The sequence below is a fragment of the Triplophysa rosa genome, linkage group LG11 (assembly GCF_024868665.1).
Source record: "Triplophysa rosa linkage group LG11, Trosa_1v2, whole genome shotgun sequence".
Taxonomy (NCBI): domain Eukaryota; kingdom Metazoa; phylum Chordata; class Actinopteri; order Cypriniformes; family Nemacheilidae; genus Triplophysa; species Triplophysa rosa.
Window position 1 is genome coordinate 22,248,292 of NC_079900.1, and position 15,120 is coordinate 22,263,411.

Here is a 15,120-nt window from a genome sequence, read left to right on the forward strand (position 1 = left end):
ATGTTACACTTTTGATTGCAAGTCAATACGGTTACAATTCCATAGCAAATATAGAAAACCTTACCCTTGGTAAGGTTATTCAGCCAAGGAGAACGCAAGCAATGTTTCAATGAACAACCGTAAAAAGCATTCCAGAGCATAAAGAAACACGACACACACAAATCTTTTTCTGCACTTTAATACTATCGAGAAACTGATCTAACAAAAAAATGCAATACAATGTGGTGCAATACCATTTCTGCCCTGAATAATACAGATTTAACAGACTCTTTAATGATTATTGCCATATAAAGGTAGTACAGTGTGACATGAAACCATCAAAACATTATCAGTGTAAACTATAACTTCTTAGAAACATCATCTAAATGTGCACGAGAGAGCTATGTTCAAGCAACACGCATAGCTTTACAGTATGAAAAGAAACAAACAAACAAAAAGAAAACGTTTCAGCTCTGCTCCGTAAAACAAGAAAATAAGACATTCGGCTAATTAATGAAAGAAAAGAGTTTTACCATCACATAATCAATATATTTAACATTTCAAACATGCTCTGATACAGATGTGAAATACATAAGTACAGTGTTGAAGTGCCTGCTTAAAGGCATGGATACTGTAACACGTGTGCTATTCTTAGCCATGTTTAAGAATATGGCTGTAGTGTGATTTCTGTAAAAAACACTTCATTCACTCCATCATCCCATCCATCTTTTAGCATTTATGTAGAACTGGGTGTTAACAAATCAAGAAGCAGTGTTAATATCACTATTTGATTCGGACAGATTTGGTGAATCTGTTCAGACTGTCGATTCAATGAATCAATTCCTATCTTCAATTCATTCCAGTTATCGCTCAGAACTGTTCACACATGTCCTCATGCACGAAAAATTTTTTAGTAAAACAGTACATATTGCTGTATGTACATTACCATGTAGTGTTTTTGTTTACATAAACAAAACAAGGAAATATCAAGCTTGTGTTTAGTTTGTAAACGACGAATTAATGATGCAACGGTTCTTTTGAATCTATAGATCCCTATGGATGTATTCACATCAGACATGATCAGACGATAAACTGGTGTGCATATTTTTCGTCCAGTTACATTTTACCTTCACAGAAACATTTTAAGCAATGTCTCACCCAGCCCTATATGTCATTCGTTTCAATGCTGTCAAACGGAAAACCTTGGATCTTCAGACTGTCCTCTACTATTCAGGAATGGGAAAAACACTGTGTTTTGTAAATAATGAAACACTGTGTTTTGTCAATGAGTTAACAAGCAAACCCCACAGACAAAACATGAAGGAAGACCAATCGTCAAGATTTGTGAACAAAGATACAAAAACATGGAGATACAAGGTTTCCACCCGACAGCAATTCTTAGAATGATAAATACTGCAACAGCTGAAACGCTGTTCATAATACTTTTGCTAATACTGAAAAAGATTTCCTTTTGTTTGGCATTAGAAGGTACTTCACCGCACTCCTACAATGAAAATGTGTTCTTTTAAAAGATAACGCCTATGTCAATGGAAGTCACAGAACTGGGAATGGAAAGAAGCACTAGAGGTCACAGCAATGTACAATTCATTACCACGATTTCAAAGCCTTCATATAAAGAGAGAACATGATACATAAGATAGCACATGCTTCTAGTGTTGGTCCATAACTCTTCAATAATAATACAGATCCACACAGTGGAGGTCACTACAGTGCAGACCAGCACAGCACTGTGTATTGTCTGTGTGTTCTGTGAGCTGTGCCATAGCGTGCAGTTTGTTTATACAGCGCAGGCCAACACAGTGCAAGAGAAAGTCACAGTATGTAACAGAAAAACTTCACAGGGATGGCTGTTTCAGGACCCCTAAAGTCTCCCGTCTGCAGCCAAAGCCTGCGATTAACACCTTCAATTCATCTCGACGCTTAATATTCTACTAGTAAGACCATTTTAAAACTGCATCCAACATTGTGTCCTCCAGCTTAAAAAAAACACAGAAAAACTACATACAGGTGGTTCCAGCGATCTTTAAAACATCTCGGATTATACGCCCAAACAGCACAAAAATGTACAAATTATATAGTGTTCCTTGGAGCAGCGTTTTCTAGAATTACACGCGACCGACCTTCGCGTCGCCTATGGCACCCCACACGTCGAACACAAATTCATCTGGAAACGCAAAGTCGCCCAGAGTCTCGTCCAGAGCTTCGGCAAACTCGTCCGGGTTCTTTTTGTCCTTTCCGAGTTCCACCATCGTGGCAGCTGTAAAGAAGTGTGATGGTGAGAAATAGAGCTACATAGACACTTAGAGGCCGTTTTCAACTAAAAACGGAAAACTTTTTATGCGTTTTGGCTGTTCTTTTACACGAAAACGCAAACATATATTATATGCACACTACTATAAACACACATACACAGACAAAGTGTATTAAAAGCGCTTTTAGATTAAAACATCGTTTTTGATCGTGTAAACGTACTCTCAATGTGGTTAAACACAGTTTTGTATTAGGAACACATACTGATGATATATGTATAGCTTATATCCACCGTAAGTCGCTTTGGATAGAAGCATCTTCCAAACACCGTTTAAAAAGAGAAAAAGAATAAAAAAGCCTTGTAAACATACCGAGTTCACTGTCTCTAATACCCATGTAGCTCTCCAATAGGTCATCTACTTTCTCAATAGCTTTTTCTTCAAATGCAGAGGGCTGCAACACAAATCACACAAAATTTGAATTTCACATTTTTACAGATTCACTCTCGAATTTGTCGGAGCCGATAGCCTTGTGGTTAGTGCTCCGATATATGGCGCTGTTGCGCTCCGGGCGACCCAAGTTCGAGTCCCGGCTCGTGGTCCTTTCCTGATCCCACCCCCCCTCTCACCCACTTCGTTTCCTGTCCTCTCATTGTTACTGTACTATAAATAAAGGCAAAAAATGCCAAAAATAAATCTTTAAAAAAAAAATTTCACTCTTGAATTTACTTTTGATTTAGTTCAGGAAAAGTTTTTCAGTATAGTATTATATAAACATGTTTCTATTAGGTTTAACATTTATTTTAATGATTTACAAATGTTTTACAAATGATAGTTATCTAAAGTATAATAAATGACACAAAGGTGAGCATTAGACTCACTACAGATCTTTGTCATTTCAAAGCTTTTATCAGCCTTGGATAACCACAACTCTATAATTCCTCCAATTTTTCATGACAAGAACAACTCTGTTCCCTTATCTTAAGATTAAGCTGTGCAAAACATCAATGTCTCACGTTTTTGTTATTGCTGGATGGATAGGTCAAATCTTTACATTAATATAGTTATGTGTGCATTCCTATTATATGTAGTTCAAGCAGGTGAATTATATAGACCGTTTCTTCAGACGCAGGCGCACCTGACCCCCAGTTAACTTCCGGTTTGTGTTTGGCTAGTGACTAATAATATAACTATTTTATATTAGTTTTTATATTTAATTTATGTTCATATTAATTTGTATAATAATTATTTTACTGTATAATAATTGTATTAAATAAGCGATTTGTTGAATTTTGTTGTATGTTCGTTTCATTTAATAAACAGTTTGTTGAATGGGTCCTGTAGTTCGGTTGCATTTAAAGAAACCGTATGGTACACTGATATCTAGCGGTTGAGTTTGGTCTCGCAGTCTAAATTCAAAATGTTGGAGAGATGAGTTTAGCCAAGTAACGGTTATTCTCGGTTTCTTTTGATTGTTATCAGAAATCATCTACAGGCACTCTTTTGTTTGTGAATGTGTACTGGAAGTTCAGTTGGGGTAACAAAAGTGCGCATGCGCAGTAACGTTTGTTTATGCTGTCAAGATGAAACCGTCTATAAACACACGTGTGTTTTGTAACGCAAGGTAGTTGGCGATATGCCGGCTTATCTCCAGATCTTCACAAACACATCATTTGCTCCTGGTAGAGGTGACCCATGAACTGAAATAATTTACTGAGATCAGTATTGTACCCGTCTTACCAGTTCCTCCACAGTGGCTGGTCCTTTAGATCTCAGACGCAGAGTTCCTCTTCCTGTTCCTAACTGTACAGAACCCGACCTGCTTCCAGAGCGCTGACTGATCATGTCTAACAAAGACAAAAAACAACATATTTCAAAAATCATCAGCTCAGATTCATTGTTATCAAACTACTGTAGTTGGAGGACATAAAAAGACATACCAAATGCCTTCAGAGGTTCAACCAGCTTTAGGACAAAGGTTTTCTCTTTGGGTAATTCCTTCAGCATTTTGGCAACCTCATAATGGCGACATCCGATGAGTATCTGGCCATTGATGGATTCAATCATGTCACCCACGTTGATGACCTGGATCTGATGAATAATACTGCCTTCTCTGATTCTCTGCAAAGGAAATAGATCACTTTCAGCATCTTATTCTTGTACAGAGTAAAAACTATTTGTATCCTTAAAGACACCCAAAAATGAATAATCATCCTCATGTCATTTCAAACCTGTATGACTTTCTATCTTCTGAAGAACACAAAAGACGACATTTTGAAGAACGTTGGTAACCAAACAAGTTCAACATTGGCCCCCATTGAATTCCATTGTATGGACACAAAACCACTGAGACATTTCTTAAAATAAAGGTTTTGATTGACACGAGGGTGAATAAACATTTTTTTTGTGAACTATCCAATCATTCTTCTCACTTTTATAAAGGCATAGCCAGCTCCATTGTCAGTGATGGTGAGCCCAAGAGCATCTTCTCCTTTAAACACCTCCACCTCTTTCCTCTGGCCCTTCGTGTGAGCAAATATGAAGTCCTCCAAACCAATCTGGCCACCCAAAAGTTTGTCCATATCCACTTTGTGAGTATTCAGTGTGCAAAACATTACCTGAAAATGAGTGGTAATATCACAAATTTTACAAAAATACTAATTTTGTCCTCATCATAATGCCAATGAAAACAGACTCAGGGCCTCACCTCTGTTGGAGGTATCCCAAAAGCCTCTCCTATTTTGGCATAGAGTTCACGCACATTGCTGAAGCCCTCAATCCGACCAGTGGGACTGCCGTGTGCCAGCTGGGTGTGGAAGATAAGACGAGGTCGCATGTTGGTCGGTGGAGGTGGCAGGCCCTCCTGGGTAGCTCCTTCACCCACGCTAACCCCACCATCCAGTCTATCAACTCCTGAAACGTTCAGCCCAGCCCGGATGGGTTCTGCCTCCTCGTTCTCTACCAGAGGAGACGCTTTCTTTCTGCGACCCAATCCAAGAGGCATTTTTAGGGTGTTTGTTTATTGTAGGTGGATGTGCACTGTCTTTGATCTGCAGAAAGGCTTTACAGCCTGGCACCCGAATCAAAGGAAGTCTCTGCCTGTGAGTTCTTCAGTTTAACCCATTCACAAGGAAATCTCCACACCTATGATATAAAAAGAGAAGAAGAGCTGGAAAGTTGGGTGTTGTTCATTCATGAAGTATATGTAACACAATCACAAAAATAAACGATTGCAAAATGAATCTCGTATGGGGTAAGAGCACAATTAAAATGCATTATTTTTAGAATTCATTAAAACACATAATCTCGTTTTACGAAACAAAACCCTGCATAGTTTAAATGAAATTCAGCATAAACTAAATGCTACAAAAAGTTTCAGTTCTCCAGTCAGGATTAAAGCTGTCTGACATATATCACAGACAACAGTGAGAGTTAGCATGTTAGCATCATCTGGATATCACGACACTTACCAAACAAACAGACCGCGAGGAAACCTTGAATAACCGGAATGTCAATATTATAGTGCACTTATCACAGAAGATAACTAATGAGGGAATAAAAGGTAGAGGTTTAGGGAGTACGCTCTGGTATGTTGAAGAAGGGCGGATATCACATCACTCAACACAACCTGACTGGAGCTCTTCCTCTATTGTCCAGCACCGCAACTCAAGCGCATGCGCACTGCTGACACCTGCCGGTCAGTTAGAGTAACTGCGTGTCTTTTTGTGATGGAAAAATATTTGAAGAGCAGTTGGTTTGTTTGATTTAAGCCATAATAACTAAAAAATACAGCTAAATAACACAATAAAAACACGATAATATAATAAAAAACATGAAAAAAACGGGGTTATCTCATTTTGAAGTGGAACATGCTCAAGTGTAGCGGTAACTCCTTCTTGCGTTTAATATTCTCTTCGTTTATTATTTCTTATGTAATTATCACTATATAAATTATATAAACTATATACATTATAAAATAAAATTGTATTGTTAATTCAATGTAGCATCACTCTCGCAAAAAAGTTGTGGCTTGGATGTGCACGACTTCATGCGTCGCTGAGCAGACCGATCAGCTAATGACATCAAAGTACCGCGAGAGCGAGTCAAAGGTACAGCTCTCGAGGTACGTTTTTGTCTTGCGCCTACCCTGCGCACAAGTCGAACACACCTGGCACCAAATCGTATTTATGTTATTTACTTCTTTCAATTGCTTATGTACCTTTTTGCATGTGCTCGTGTGTATTGTTTTATTTCCCCTTGGTCCTTCTATTGCTCGAATACTTATAAAACCCCATTACACCAGCAGGTGTCAGCATTGAGCGTGTACTTGATATAACATTTTGATTTAACAAATACTTGACAAAGTATTTCTATGAAAAAGTTTAAAAGCCTCCTTAATATTATATTGAATATGTTGCTTGTTTTATGGTAGACCAATTGCATTAGCTTGTAAGCCGTTCACAATGCTCAATAGATTTGTTTTATAGTAAAACATCTTAAAGCTGCTGTGTGTTTCTGAGTTTGGCATCTCGGTGCATAACTCTTAATATAATATAACTGAATAACAATAAACTATATGTATAAATATATGTTAATACAGTAACTGCAAGACACTGTTGCATTATTTCACAAAATGTATTAATACACAACAAATAATGCGAACAGACATTAAAAAGACAGCAGTTGTAAAGACTTTATTTGCAGTAAATAAAAACAAGTAAGCAAAGAAAACTAGTTGGTAAGCATGTCATATTAGGCTAATTAAAACAGCTTTACAAAGTATTTTTTACATTATAAACACATAGTAATTGCAAAAGTAATTGCCACACATGAACTGTGATCTATACATCTAAAACATGTTAAGTTGTGAATTTTAGGGGCAGCATGCTGATAATACAGCAATAGTTTGCATACGTGTCAACATTAAATTCATTTTCATTCATACCCAGTTCACATTATTTGGCACAAATACTATAATTGCTTAGAAAATCAGTTTGAAGATAGAAGTTCGCTGAAAGAATACCAAGCAATATATTACATACAACAAACAACAAATTCAACAAATGATCTATTTTGTTTATAGTGTAAAAATCTGTGCTGTAAAATCCCACAAAACTGAGCATAACTAAATAACAAGTGGCATTTATTTAGAGAGAGAGAACAGCACACTTTCAGGCAAAACATTTAATAAAAAGAAAGTTTGTGAGGTTTTAACTCAAAATAATATATACAGTATATACTGCTTGAAAGACCAGAATTGGACATTGTGTAGTTTTCTCACTCACTCAGTTCATGTACTAAACCCATAGTTACTCTGTGAACTTCAGAACTGACTTCATACTTCCACAAAATCACCTTGTGAGCAGTTTGCAAAAAAGGCTAAGATAGTTCATATAAAAGCTCGAGTGTCTTTTAGTTAAAATTACTTTTTTATTAAAGGGATAGTTCACTCAAAAATGAAAATTCTGTCATCATTTACTCACCCTCGGGTTGTTTCAAACCTATATACATTTCTTTGTTCTGTTAAACACAAAGAAAGATATTTGTAAGAATGTCAGCAATTTTCAGTTCTGTGACATCATCCACTACCATAGTAGGAAAAAAATATTGTTATATTTTTGTTCTGTTAAACACAAAGTGAGATATTTTGAAGAATTTAGAAACACAAACAGTTCTGGAGCACCTTTGACTACCATTGAATTTTTCCTACTATGGCAGTCAATGCTGTCACAGAATTGAAAATTGCTAACATTCTTCCAAATATCTTTCTGTGTTCATTAGAATAAATTTATACAGGTATGAAATGACGGTGAGCAAATGATGACAGAATTTTCATTTTTGGGTGAACTATCATTTTAAGAGTGAAAGTGTGATTTATTTATTACTTTCTTGTATGTTCCACATAACTGTAAGCGAGTTGAAGATTTAAAGTGGAATTAAGATATAAAGAAATTAAAAGAAATGACAACATTATATTTCAGTTTTTTATATGAATTAGCCATAAACATGGTACAATATATAAGGTTATTTATATTATAAGTTATATATATATATAAACACCATCCGAAAATTATCAGGTCTGAAAAATTGGGATCAAAGAACATGAAGCAGGTTTTCAGGAAGAAAACCTTAAACATAACACACAAGTAGGTTGTCTCTCTGTTGTATTGGTTTGATTTCCTTCAGTTCACCCAAAAATGTAAAATTCTGTCATCATTTACTCACACTCGAGTTGTTCCAAATCTGTATAAATGTCTTTGTTCTGATGAACAGAGAAAGATATTTGGAAGAATGCTTGTAAGCAGTTCTTGGCCACTATTGACTACCATAGTAGGAAAATTTGAAATGGTAGTCAAAAGTGCCCCAGAACTGTTTGCTTTCCTATATTCTTTAAACTTATCTTCTTTTGTGTTCAACAGAACTAAGAAATTTATAAAGCAATTTTTCCTACTATGGTGGCACAGAACCGTTTGGTTACTGACATTCTTCCAAATATCTTTCCCTGTGTTCATCAGAACAAAGAAATTCATAGATTTGGAACAACTTGAGGATGAGTAAATGATGACAGAAGTTTCATTTTTGGGGTGAACTGTCCCTTTAAATGCCTTTTCAGTAAATTCCTTTTGCTGTTATTCCACTTCAAATTCAATTTGAATTTCGACTCGTGATGAACAGAATGACAATTCTTATACTTTGAATTTTGCCAAACCCTTAAAACTGAAATAAAAATGTAATATAAGAAAACAAACACAGATTACTGTCCAAGTAACCTGAAGCAATAAAACGATGGGATTAAAACAAAAATGTTTTAAAAAAAACTTCTGGTTCTGCAGAACAACCTCAATAAATTTCTTCTGTAATGCTTCACAGTGATCTGTACACATTATAATGACAGGGCTATAAATTAATATCATACACTGCAGCTCTTTTATGTTTTTCTAACGGATGCTTTCCAAGTTGGTTCTGTAGAAAACCAGTTGGATCACAGGGCGTGTGTGTGGCTCTCGAAGCATCGGCTCGGAGTGTCTCCTTCAGTCATCACAATGATCAAGGTGGCAGGATCTGAACCAGAGCTTCACGAGTCCCCGGTCCTAACTTGTCTGGAAATGTTACTAAGAACTCCAGCACCATGTCTCCTCTCTTTTCAGGATACTTGGACAGGGGCAGTCCCTCTCCTACAATCCTCTTCTTCATGCCTGGTTTGATGACATCATGTGATGTCACAGTGACAGTTCTACCGTCCAGGGTGGGTGCGCTGATGGTGCATCCACAAAGAGCCTTGCATGTGACAAAAGCAAAGAAAAATAAGTGTAAGCATTCGCATTTAGTACAATTTGCCCGAAACCCAAAAAAAGACATTAGACACTCACATCTTTCAGGGATATCTTCACAGAGTAAACGATGTCAGAGCCGTCCCTCCGAAAATAAGAGTGAGCCTTGTCCTTTACCACAAACACTATGTCAGCAGGGATGTTGGTTGGCGTCTCGTCCCCCTCTTTGGGAAAGGTAATCTTAGTCCCCTCTTTCCAGCCACGTTTGATGTCCACAGTCAGGATTTTGTCTTCGGTGCGCATGGTGCAACCGTCCAGGTTCAACCTCTTGCGAGAGATCCTCATCTTTTTCGTGCACCCGGAGAAGACTTCTTCAAGGCTCACCTTCAGTTCGTGCATGACCGGGGGATCTTTCTTCTTTTCCCGGCCCCCGTGTGCACCCGTCACACGAGATTTGAAGGACCTGGGGAAGCCGCCCATTCCTCCCATTCCAAAAGCAGCGAAAGGGTCGTCAATATGCATGTCATCGTCTAAGCCCCCGTGGGATGCAAAGAACTGATCGAACGGGCTGCGGCCACCGAAGAACTCGGCGAACATGGCGTGTGGATCGCCGTGAAAAGTGTAGCTAGGGCCGTTGCTCCCACCGCCAGCGTGTCCTTTAAGACCTGCACACACAAAACTGTTTACTACAAACAGCATGTCAACACTGTGGTAATTACAATAAACAGCATATAGATTAGAAACAGCAGAACCAGCTCACAGGAACCCGGACACATGGTACAGTTTCAACTCTTAATCTGCAGGTCAGAGGAGGTGTCAAAAAGTCCCTCGTCGATTCCACGCAACATGCTCCTGTATTGGCAGCATTCAGAAAAAACTTAAATGGTCACTAAATGTCACCAAGCTTCAGCCATTGAGAGTTGCTAAAACTTTGGACAGATTCTGTGCACTTCATCAACACATTTTATTGATACAACACATTTATTTCCATACTAATTTTTGTCTTACTCTTTTACTTGTTCAAAGCTTGTTTTTAGAGCACTAACATGGAAACTGTTAGGGTATGGTATCTAACTGTGCGTTCACACCGCCAGTGACTCTGTCGCTGTGTGTCGCTAGTCTCTTGCTACGAGGTCGTTAGAAGGCGTTCCTAGCTTTGGTTGCTCTGGTAACTTTTATAAACAAACTCTGATTTGCATAATGTTGAGCAAATCTCCACTTTGTCGCGTCGGTAGACACGCCCACTTCCTGTCGCCAACGGTCACTATCTCTCGTGTCGCCGGAAGTCACCAGCTCTCCATTGAAATGAATGACATTGCCTCGCTTTGTCGCTGGCGGCGTGAACGCACAGTAAGGGTTTAAAAACATGAATGGCAGCATGTCTTTCAAGTATCTGTTTACTTTAAAAATTCAAGACGGTTAAATAAAAAAACATTTTTTCATTCAGATATTAACATAAGATATTTAAACAAAAATATCGACAATAATCAGGTTTACAGCCACCTGGCTTTTAAAGTGACAGGTCACCCAAAAATTTAAATTCTGTCATCATTTACTCACCCTCAAGTTGTTCCAAATCTGTATAAATGTCTTTGTTCTGATGAACACAGAGAAAGATAGTTGGAAGAATAATTGTAACCAAACAGTTCTTGGCCACCATTGACTACCATAGTAGGAAAAATGACAACGGTACTCAATGGTGCCCCAGAACTGTTTGCTGTCCTACATTCTTCAAAATATCTTCTTTTGTGTTCAACAGAACAGAGAAATGTATAAAGCAATTTTCCTACTATGGAAGTCAAAATGGGGTACAAGAACTGTTTGGTTACAAGCGTTCTTCCAAATATATTTCTCAGAACAAACGAATGTATACAGATTTGGAACAACTCGAGGAGTAAATGAAGACAGAATTTTCATTTTTGGGTGAACTGTCCCTTTAATGTTGGTTGTGTTGTGAATGTTTGTATCGTTTGTAATAGTCTCAATTGTCTTTCGTGTGAAAAGTTGAAACTCAACATCGTACAGTCACTGTTGCAAAGGGGTAAAATATGCAGAAGATGCTGGAAAACTAGATTATGCCAGAACTGGAGGATTTTACTGAAGACCAGTGGCCAGTTTAAGGGCAGGGCTCAGGATAAACATGAGACACAATATTCAGAATCAATAGTATGTAACTTATATTTTTTAATTCAGTAATTATTCTGTGGACTATATGTGAACATATGTTATAGATAATTCAGGGCAATACTTAATCAAATGTAAACTTTAAGTTTTCTTCATTAAAAACAATTATCACACATAGTACATGTACAGGTGCTGGTCATATAATTAGAATATCATCAAAAAGTTGATTTATTTCACTAATTCCATTCAAAAAATGAAACTTGTATATTATATTCATTCATTACACACAGACTGATATATTTCAAATGTTTATTTCTTTTAATTTTGATGATTATAACTGACAACTAATGAAAACCCCAAAGTCAGTATCTCAGAAATTTAGAATATTGTGAAAAGGTTGAATATTGAAGACACCTGGTGCCACACTCTAATCAGCTAATAAACTCAAAACACCTGCAAAGGCCTTTAAATGGTCTCTCAGTCTAGTTCTGTAGGCTACACAATCATGGGGAAGACTGCTGACTTGACAGTTGTCCAAAAGGCGGCCATTGACACCTTGCACAAGGAGGGCAAGACACAAAAGGTCATTGCAAAAGAGGCTGGCTGTTCACAGAGCTCTGTGTCCAAGCACATTAATAGAGAGGTGAAGGGAAGGAAAAGATGTGGTAGAAAAAAGTGTACAAGCAATAGGGATAACCGCACCCTGGAGAGGATTGTGAAACAAAACCCATTCAAAAATGTGGGGGAGATTCACAAAGAGTGGACTGCAGCTGGAGTCAGTGCTTCAAGAACCACTACGCACAGACGTATGCAAGACATGGGTTTCAGCTGTCGCATTCCTTGTGTCAAGCCACTCTTGAACAACAGACAGCGTCAGAAGCGTCTCGCCTGGGCTAAAGACAAAAAGGACTGGACTGCTGCTGAGTGGTCCAAAGTTATGTTCTCTGATGAAAGTAAATTTTGCATTTCCTTTGGAAATCAGGGTCCCAGAGTCTGGAGGAAGAGAGGAGAGGCACAGAATCCACGTTGCTTGAGGTCCAGTGTAAAGTTTCCACAGTCAGTGATGGTTTGGGGTGCCATGTCATCTGCTGGTGTTGGTCCACTGTGTTTTCTGAGGTCCAAGGTCAACGCAGCCGTATACCAGGAAGTTTTAGAGCACTTCATGCTTCCTGCTGCTGACCAACTTTATGGAGATGCAGATTTCATTTTCCAACAGGACTTGGCACCTGCACACAGTGCCAAAGCTACCAGTACCTGGTTTAAGGACCATGGTATCCCTGTTCTTAATTGGCCAGCAAACTCGCCTGACCTTAACCCCATAGAAAATCTATGGGGTATTGTGAAGAGGAAGATGCGATATGCCAGACCCAACAATGCAGAAGAGCTGAAGGCCACTATCAGAGCAACCTGGGCTCTCATAACACCTGAGCAGTGCCACAGACTGATCCACTCCATGCCACGCCGCATTGCTGCAGTAATTCAGGCAAAAGGAGCCCCAACTAAGTATTGAGTGCTGTACATGCTCATACTTTTCATGTTCATACTTTTCAGTTGGCCAAGATTTCTAAAAATCCTTTCTTTGTATTGGTCTTAAGTAATATTCTAATTTTCTGAGATACTGAATTTGGGATTTTCATTAGTTGTCAGTTATAATCATCAAAATTAAAAGAAATAAACATTTGAAATGTATCAGTCTGTGTGTAATGAATGAATATAATATACAAGTTTCACTTTTTGAATGGAATTAGTGAAATCAAAAAGTTGATTTATGATATTCTAATTATATGACCAGCACCTGTATATAGATACACTGTACACTACATAACATGTGTGTATTGTGGTCCTCATGAGACGACATTAACATATCTGTACATTTGAGTGTATGTCTATATCTTTGTAACTTGATGATTTCATTTTCTTTATAAAGGAAACAATCGGATCCCATCAGTAACACAGTAACGTTGTCTCTGCTGGGACAAACACACGACTCATGCGGCACTCACCATCCTCTCCATATCTGTCATAGATATCCTTCTTCTTGGCATCGCTTAACACATCATAGGCTTCTGCGATCTCTTTAAATTTATCTTCTGCTCCGGCTGATTTGTTTTTGTCGGGGTGAAATTTTAACGCTTGTTTTCTGTACGCTTTCTTGATCTCGTCATCCGAGGCGCCCTTCTCTATTCCCAACACCCTGTAATAATCTTTCCCCATCACAACACTCGACTAAAACATCACTATCGTACAACGATCCGCTTCCATGTGTGAATATTTCTCAAATATTCAACAACTTCACGGAAATGACCCACCGGCTGCCTGTCAAACCTGAAGCGCGGGGCTGGAGTTCATCAAACTGTCCTTAAGTTATTTTTTCCGATCCGTCATTGATCGCACACGACCGCTGTAGACTCGTGCGAATGTGTCATAATAGTTCCAAGACTGTGCTGATTTTTTAAATAAGAGTACATCTAAAAACCAAAAGAGAAACCATAAAATTCCCTGCTCACGCACTGTACTGTAACTGACAACGTCGCTGACCGCCCGCAGAAAGTGCGAGAAGAATCTCTCGCTCGGCTTCTGTAGAGACTGACGCTGCAGAGAACACAGCGCCACCTGTGGATGGGAGGACGAACAATAAGCGGCAGGATTTGCAACAACAGCACATAATGCGTTTATTGTAAAATATTGATTCCTCAGTGCAACATTTGTTCAAACAAATTCATTTCATATACATATATATATATATGCCAAAAATATAATAATGATTACAACCTTTCCTTTTCGATTTATAAATGACAATTGATTGTGATTTTATAGGGCTTAGGTGACAAAACTTTCTAAATAGCCTAAAACATTTCACAAAGAATGACACGTTGGTATTTCTGGTATGTTGGCTTGATTATTATTTATTCATTTATTAATTATTTATTAAAATACTTTTTTTATTTAACAGACTTATAAGGAAAGTATCCCAGAATTTAAATAATGGCAAGCAGGTTGGGAAATACAAACGTGAGAGTCGACTTAAACAATAAAGCTCTCAATGTCAATAGATGAAACATTGTATTGGACATACAGCATTGCTTGTGAAAAACAGAATCATTTGATTGTCTTTCTGTTCCCCTTAAAGGAGTAGTTCGCCTTCAAAATGAAAATTCTGTCATCATTTACATGCCCTCTTGTCATTTCAAACCTGAGTGACTTTCTTTCTTCTGCAGAACACAAAAAGAAGATATTTTGAAAAATGTTGGTAACAGAACAGCACAGCCCCCTATTCACTTCAATTGTAACCAACGCAAGTGAATGGGGGGCTGTTAACAACTGTGTGTACACTGCATTTAGCATTCAGGATGAACATGAACATGTAATGCTTCTTGGTGTCCATTTCCTCATGGTTTAATCAATGTCTGAAATGCCAAGTCTATCAACCTCTGTACATATAGCAAAGTGGTGTATAGGTGAGATACGATATAGTA

General features: G+C 38.0%; 2 protein-coding genes across 5 annotated transcripts; both read right to left on the reverse strand.

Annotated features, from left to right (window-relative positions):
- Positions 1 to 162: 162 nt before the first annotated feature.
- Positions 163 to 5,905, reverse strand: gipc1 (GIPC PDZ domain containing family, member 1). The gene is made up of 7 exons (XM_057346361.1): positions 5,720 to 5,905; positions 4,957 to 5,393; positions 4,682 to 4,867; positions 4,190 to 4,370; positions 3,990 to 4,096; positions 2,622 to 2,703; positions 163 to 2,257 (listed from the first exon to the last, which is right to left on the reverse strand). Exons 2-7 carry the CDS (start codon positions 5,251 to 5,253, stop codon positions 2,106 to 2,108), a joined length of 1,005 nt encoding a protein of 334 aa, XP_057202344.1. The 5' UTR covers positions 5,254 to 5,393; positions 5,720 to 5,905; the 3' UTR covers positions 163 to 2,105.
- A 1,022-nt stretch (positions 5,906 to 6,927) lies between these two features.
- On the reverse strand, positions 6,928 to 14,205 carry dnajb1a (DnaJ heat shock protein family (Hsp40) member B1a). Of its 4 annotated transcripts, XM_057346151.1 has the most exons (4): positions 13,648 to 13,762; positions 10,281 to 10,372; positions 9,620 to 10,185; positions 6,928 to 9,527 (listed from the first exon to the last, which is right to left on the reverse strand). In XM_057346151.1, exons 2-4 carry the CDS (start codon positions 10,294 to 10,296, stop codon positions 9,297 to 9,299), a joined length of 813 nt encoding a protein of 270 aa, XP_057202134.1. In that variant the 5' UTR covers positions 10,297 to 10,372; positions 13,648 to 13,762; the 3' UTR covers positions 6,928 to 9,296. The 4 variants fall into 4 exon arrangements, with proteins under 4 accessions (XP_057202134.1, XP_057202132.1, XP_057202133.1 ...); XM_057346149.1 differs by lacking the exon at positions 10,281 to 10,372 and having other exon boundaries at positions 13,648 to 14,205; XM_057346150.1 differs by having other exon boundaries at positions 9,620 to 10,372; positions 13,648 to 13,671.
- Positions 14,206 to 15,120: the final 915 nt, after the last annotated feature.

What these genes read in the sequence shown, in the direction of transcription:
- gipc1 (XM_057346361.1), bottom strand. Translation starts at nt 5,253, where the DNA reads ATGCCTCTTGGATTGGGTCGCAGAAAGAAAGCGTCTCCTCTGGTAGAG. An exon ending in TTGGGATACCTCCAACAGAG is followed by an intron (nt 4,868 to 4,956) that starts GTGAGGCCCTGA and finishes ACTCATTTTCAG; the next exon opens with GTAATGTTTTGCACACTGAA. An exon ending in CAGCCACTGTGGAGGAACTG is followed by an intron (nt 2,704 to 3,989) that starts GTAAGACGGGTA and finishes TTTGTGTTGCAG; the next exon opens with CCCTCTGCATTTGAAGAAAA.
- dnajb1a (XM_057346149.1), bottom strand. Translation starts at nt 13,858, where the DNA reads ATGGGGAAAGATTATTACAGGGTGTTGGGAATAGAGAAGGGCGCCTCG. An exon ending in TGACAGATATGGAGAGGATG is followed by an intron (nt 10,186 to 13,647) that starts GTGAGTGCCGCA and finishes TTGTGTGTGCAG; the next exon opens with GTCTTAAAGGACACGCTGGC. An exon ending in TGAAGATATCCCTGAAAGAT is followed by an intron (nt 9,528 to 9,619) that starts GTGAGTGTCTAA and finishes GTCACATGCAAG; the next exon opens with GCTCTTTGTGGATGCACCAT.